Below are 6,854 nucleotides of genomic sequence, written 5' to 3' on the forward strand. Positions count from 1 at the left end.
TTCAAGAAAATCAATCATTAGTAGGACCAAAAGAATTTCTCTTTGGAAGAAAACTGCCCAAAATATTGCCCCAGTGGGTGGCAAATCAACTGATGCTCTGTGCCAGTATAATAGATTTTAAGAAAAAAGGCACTTCAAAGCTCTAGATGAGCAATTAAAAGCTGCCAAAGTGATTTTTTCCCAGTTGGGTATCACAGATGGTGAATAAAAATCACAGATGAAAACTACTTTTCACAGCAAAACACCGATCTTGAAAAAACATTTAAAGGGACACTACCTGTCCCTGTCTTTCTGGAACTTAGATTCCCCACTCATGCAATCTGATGTAATGTGCACTTAAATGCTATTATTTTTATTCATTTTTTACCAGACTCACAGGTGATCTTACCCTCTGAGGCATACTTCAAGTTTATCCTGAGACCACCTGTTTGCATAAATTATAGATGCCCTAGTCTAGCCGTGGATAGGGCTTCTGGACACATATAAATCATATTACATGCTCTAGTTTCTACATTGCACAGAAAACAGCTCAGACGCATGAGCACAAAACACCATGCAGCCATTTGGCAGACTCCGCTTTCTGCTTTTTACATAATTTTTTTGAAGATATGTAGCTTGAAGAGATTGGCATTATTTTACACAATGCTTATTTCTTCGTCCTCTGTCCAGTAACAGAAGTGGTATGAACGTGCTGAGGAACCTTAGAAAACTAAACAATGTGTTCAACTTGCCCCTTTTTGTATCTTAGCTTAAAACAAGTATATAAAGTACCACATTTCTTATTTTGGCCTAATTTCTACCCTGGTACCTCTGAGATAAATCTCACTGTTTCAATTGATTAAACTGTGTCACCACTTAGTTTCTCATTAAGGATAAGAATAAGCCATATTGCTATTTCAGCTGTCCAGATTTAATCAAACCGTTAAGTACCTTTTTCAGTATATTGCTATCTTCAATATGTAATTTGTTCAAATATATTGCTTTCCAAATATATTTAGAAGGGATTATGATTTTAGACCGTATTCTTTATAGAACTCCCGTGGATATTACTGCCAGTATTCAATAGGAAACAAGTGCATATAATATGTAGTGTAGATAGGAGAGAGCAGAATTTTCACCCTGATGCCATTCAGCATTGTAACAATGCCAAATTGTACATTAGCAGTTACTAACACATAAGTAAAAGAATTATTTATTTAGAAGCTAAAATTCCTTTTGTATACCTTTCCTTAAGCAATGGTGAGTATAAATCTAAATTTTCCATGCATTAGAAAGACTTCTTACTGAGTTTCACTCCTTCCAACAAATCTAGATGATTACTCATGGTATCAGATGCACTCCTCAGTTTATATTTAACTTAACTGGCTAGCCAAAGAAAAATTACCCAAGGGAGAATTTATACGCAAACTTTCAAAAGCAATATAGCTCACCCTAAAAAAGTGTCAGTGACCTGTATGTCAGCAGAAGACTATGTAATCTGAACTAAATTAATTAGATAAACTAATTATACCTCCACATCAGAATAAAACAGTGGAGTATTAATTACCCATAGGCACAAAAGAAGTAGTTATATTACAATATAAAGACAAAACAGGACTACTACCCTAAAAGTAGCAATATTGCTGCTCAGAAACCAAATTTTAGAAAAGATACACTGATTTTCTTGTTTCAGTTGTGGCTTAAAGTGTGGTAAGGTACAAAAGTTATAGCTGTAGCTATCTGTGTATCAAGAAGTAACAGTATGTGTGAGGACAACTTCTGCAGTACAGTCCTGGGCTCAAGTGCTAATTCGGGTCCTGAGAGTCCTTATTCAGTTATCAATCACAATAAAGTCTACCGTAATTTTTATTCAAATTGTAGTAAAAGAATATCAAGAAGAACCAAAGATGATGATAGTATGGCATTAGTAGCCCCAAAAGATGCAAGGAAAGGGGCATCCCTAGTGTTGAACAGAATGGTAAAGAGAGAGTAAAAGAGATGAACAAGCGTTGAGTACAGCTCTGTACCTTCATGGACCTCAGTAAGTACTTGGTTCTTATTCCATCCCCCACTTTCATGAACTTTCGCACAATTTGAAAACAAATCAACAATCAAGAAAAATGATGAGTGGGAAAGGCCTTAGGGAAAGGCCTTATAAACTACTATGGAAGGTGAACAGACTTGAATGGAAAAGAGGAAATACCAATGTTATTTTAAATTAAAAGAATCAGAGGAAAAACTGGCAAGATGAACTGTAAAATCCGCCTAGGAGAACATTGCTCTATGAAAGTCTAAAGTAATTCATTTAAACAGTCCTGTAACCAAATGGTTAAGAAAGACCACTACCAAAAATTTATATCCACAGAGTCACTTGAGAGTATCTTAAAAAAATCAAAAGCTCCCCAAAATTCTTTGGCTCCCCCAAAATTCTGAGTATTTCACTGTACCTACCTAGCATAGGCTAAAAGAGGGAGGAAATGGAACATGTGTTTACCAACATCAAAGTAGGGTGGGAGGGAAGAATGAAAGGCATCCTCAGAAAAGTATGTTGGTAGCATAGTTAGGGCAGGAAACCTGATCCCTGACACTTTTTTGTAATGCCCAAATCCTCTATCGCCCTTGAGTTAAGTGAATTTAAAATGGTGCGTTGTGTTATTAAAATGTACTAATCTCCTTTTTTTTTTTCTCTTTTGCATCCCAGGAGGTGAATTAGTTATCCCTCTACTTGTAGAAGACCCTTTAGATATCCCTCCTATTGCTACTCGTGCACCTTTCATTACACTTCCCCCTACCTTTCGCCCCCTCCTCACCATTATTGAGACCACCAAAGATTCCCTGTCCATGACCTCTGAGGCGGGGTTACCTTGCTTGTCGGACCAAGGCAGCGATGGTTGTGATGATGATGGCTTGGTGATATCTGGGTATGGCTCAGGGGAAACCTTTGACTCTAACCTACCCCCTACTGATGATGAAGATTTTTACACCACCTTCTCCTTGGTAACAGATAAGAGTCTTTCCACTTCAATCTTCGAAGGTGGCTACAAAGCACACGCACCCAAGTGGGAATCCAAGGACTTTAGACCTAACAAAGTCTCCGAAACTGGTAGGACTACTACCACGTCTTTGTCCCCTGAGCTGATCCGCTCCACAGCTTCGTCCTCGACTGGGATGGTGCCCAAATTGCCAGCCGGCAAAATGAATAACCGTGAGCTCAAACCCCAGCCTGACATAGTCTTGCTTCCGTTGCCCACTGCCTATGAGCTAGACAGCACAAAGCTGAAGAGCCCGCTAATCACTTCCCCCATGTTCCGTAATGTGCCCACAGCAAACCCCACGGAGCCGGGAATCAGACGGGTTCCGGGGGCCTCAGAGGTGGTCCGTGAGTCGAGCAGCACAACGGGGATGGTCGTCGGCATTGTGGCTGCTGCCGCCCTCTGCATCCTCATCCTCCTGTATGCCATGTACAAGTACAGGAACAGGGACGAGGGGTCCTATCAGGTGGACGAGACGCGGAACTACATCAGCAACTCAGCCCAGAGCAACGGCACGCTCGTGAAGGAGAAGCAGCAGAGCTCAAAGAGCGGCCACAAGAAACAGAAAAACAAGGACAAAGAGTATTATGTGTAAAAAAGAATACTTATTTATATATAAATATATAAATACTTAATGAGATTTAACTGAAATATCAGAACCATTGCAGTGAATGAGATTGGGAGATACCGTTTGTAGGAAAAAGTATTGGGAAAAAAATTTTCAGCAGTGACTGTTAATGTCTCAGTCATCGCTTGGAGTCAGCAAACTCTGCCCTAATGTATTATAAAGCACACTTAGCGTTCTGGAGATGGCGCGCACAGCTCTGCCCTGTTAGTGAACTTGGATGTCTCCAAATCTCCTCCTCCGCTGAACTTTCTGCAAAGGTAGAAGACTTCATGGCTTACTTGTTTCGTATCTCCAAGTGAGTCTTTAACAATGTTCGTGATCCCTGACTGTATCAATAATTTTTCAGTTTACTTATTTAAAAAAAAAAAAAAAAAGGAAGGAAAAAGGAAAAAAATGCAAACATTATTAAACTAAAAAAATATTGGATGAACTGATCTGGCCGTGTCTGGCATACGTATAATTTTTTGAGATTGGAGGAGGGGAATAAATGATTTTGGAGATTGTTGGGTTTTCGGTTTGGTTTTGTTTTGTTTCTTGGGTTGTTTTTTTGTTTGGGTTTTTTTTGGTTACTTTTGGGTGTGGGAGGGAAGGGTGGAGAGTAATGGTGTGGGGGGGTGAACCAGGACATGAGTTGAGAAGAAATCTCAGAAAAAAAAAAAATCCATAATAAAGAGAGACTATTGCCATATATGAACTCAAAAGCTACCCATGGTGTTTACTCTGCATATCTGGTTGTGTTGTCTCTAGAATCCGTCGTCTTGCAGTAAGTTGTTTGCTAACAACGCAGTGAAAGTGTCTGATGGGTGGTGCTGAAGAAAATTATCATGGAAAGCTGGTTCCCTTGGATCTGGCTCCAGTATTTGCAACTGAACTGAAGAATAGATGGGTTTGGGTCTGTTCTGATCAGTCATTGGCTTTATTCAAGAATATTGCTTAGTATGCATTAGCAGAGCCAAACTTTGGTTAAAGGGATTTGAAGATTCAAAAAAGAATGCTTAAAAATGGCTAACCATTCTGAGCTGAATATACCGAGCAAAAATAAAGGAGCCTTCCTCTGGGTTCCGGTTCTGTGACTGATTGCAGTGCATGCAAAAAATAATAATAAATCAGTTTAATAAAGAGATCAGAAAGACACCATTGGAGTTCAACTTGTGACAAGACCCATAAATGTCAGAAAAACTAAACACTTGTAAAAGAATGCAAAATGCATAGTTCTTTTGACATAAAACTGTTTTTCATATGTAATATTTTAATTTTGTAGCTTGACATTTCAGATCATCTCTGTCTTTCCATTTGCCCTATTCTCCCCTTTCCTTCTCTTTTATATAAAAGAAAATAAATAAAGCTGCTGTGACACACAAAAAATAATAAAGAAAAATGAATTTAATAATATAATATATATATACACACAGATATATTTATCATGGTATGTTTGACGGGACGACTGGAACAGAAGTTCTGTTATGGTCTTAATGTGGAATGAGAACGTTCTTGAAGAACAAAGTAACATGAAACACAACAAAAGCAAACCTTAAAATGTGAAGAGAGTGTGTGTTTTAGCTTTGTCACAGTTATCTGTGTCAAAAAAAAAAGATCTGAAATTTTGTTTACATATTTTACTGCTTTTTTTTTTTTTTTGCTAGTATAATTTCTATATGGATACCATGATGGCGTATATACTGTTTTATGGTTATATTGGGAATGTCTTTTGTTTTTATTTAATTTATTAAATTTGGTTGTTTGGTTTCTACATTTTCCCAGTTGTTGTGAAAAGGATTATCTTACTGTACAGAACAATAGCCAGGTGGTTTGACGGCCATGCCTATCATGTGCAAAAAGCAAATGAGGGAGAGAGAGAGAGACAGAGCGAAAAAAATAACAAAAACCAAGATGGATTGAGAACTCTGGAATATCAGAAATGTACACTTTTTCTGTATACGGATGAAAACTAATCAGCTGTTTAGGTTTAGAAATCTACTCTTGCTGGTGTTTATAAGTCGCATGAATATTTGAATTTGAAGAGGTGTCATCAAATACACACACGCACATGGGAACTTAAATTCAAAAAACAGCCTTCTCAAACATTTAGAGAAGACGCTTTCATGTTAACAAATATTTTCGGTGCGTGTATGTGTGCGTGTGTGTGGTGCGTGTGCGTGCGTGTGAGGTTGAGCTTTTTTTTCCTTTTTTATTTTTTATACTAAAAAGAAAAAAAAAAGACAGGTTTTAAAGAGGTATGAAAGCACGATTTTAGATGAATTAACTGGCCGAAACTATATAAAGTTGATTATATCTTGATGTCTGTAAAAGATTGCTGTTCTTGGAGTCTTGGAGTCTTGTGAAATGATTTCCTGCTTTCTTTCTTCCTTTCCTTTTTGCTTTCCTTTTTTAAGTTAAGGGAAAAAGATTTACACTTTCCTTTTTTTGTGTAAGTTTCTATTGGACAGTTTTTGGGAACATGTGCATTTCTGTATGTGGGCTTCTACCATATCCCTGTTGCTTTATGGACAACTTTAAGAATTTTTATTTGAGTTATCGTGATGTTATTGCTTTTTTTCCCTTTATTTTTATTCTTCCTTTTTGATTCTTTTTCTTTTCTTATTTGCATTTTGTTTAAAGATATGCTTAGCAATAAAATGTTCTTCCCAAAGCCCTGGATGTTGCTGGGTTTTTATTTCTGAAAGACTTCAGGGAAATTCCAGGCCTTTAAAGGTGAAAAGGAGTCTGTGAAGCAGGTGTTTCCCATCGCATGGGAGTGTCTAGCCAAGATTTACAGAATCATGTTCATGTTTGCATTCTTTTGTTAGTCCAATGTGTCTTCATTCTTTCCTTTGCAGGGACATAAATTCAACTTGATTGTGGAGTCTACCTCACACCACTCCCAACCCCTTGTCCCCTGCCACCACCTCAGTGGGGTAAAGAGTAAGTCTCTGGAATATGGGTTTCACCAACCTCAGATAAAAGCATACCCAGGACATTGAAGTAGTATGCCCTTTCTAATGTGCTGCCTGCTTTCAGTCTCCCTTTGAAGTGTGTAGCTCTTCCCATCACATTTCTGGGCTTCTGGATTCCTCTTCTGTGGTCAGGAGTCTCTGTTTGATGTGTTGAAGTTGCTGAAACCTTTTGGGGATTTGTCTAGGCAATTTGATGCAGAAAAGCATTCACATCATTTTGTGTGAGGATCTAACTTAGGTCCTCTGAATTTACCTATGACT

General features: G+C 38.0%; 1 protein-coding gene across 4 annotated transcripts in view; it reads left to right on the plus strand.

Annotated features, from left to right (window-relative positions):
- The window catches only part of NRXN3 (neurexin 3), a 971,499-nt gene extending 965,210 nt beyond the window's left edge, over nucleotides 1-6,289 (plus strand). For 3 of the 4 annotated variants that reach the window (XM_064460500.1, XM_064460498.1, XM_064460499.1), the window contains one exon: nucleotides 2,681-6,289. In XM_064460500.1, coding sequence (XP_064316570.1) covers nucleotides 2,681-3,606 — 926 coding nt within the window. In that variant the 3' untranslated portion in view covers nucleotides 3,607-6,289. The remainder of the gene's footprint in view (nucleotides 1-2,680) is intronic. The other variant, XR_010374442.1, reaches the window with a different exon arrangement.
- The last annotated feature ends 565 nt before the right edge of the window (nucleotides 6,290-6,854 follow it).

Source organism: Phalacrocorax carbo, chromosome 9 (assembly GCF_963921805.1).
Source record: "Phalacrocorax carbo chromosome 9, bPhaCar2.1, whole genome shotgun sequence".
NCBI lineage: Eukaryota > Metazoa > Chordata > Aves > Suliformes > Phalacrocoracidae > Phalacrocorax > Phalacrocorax carbo.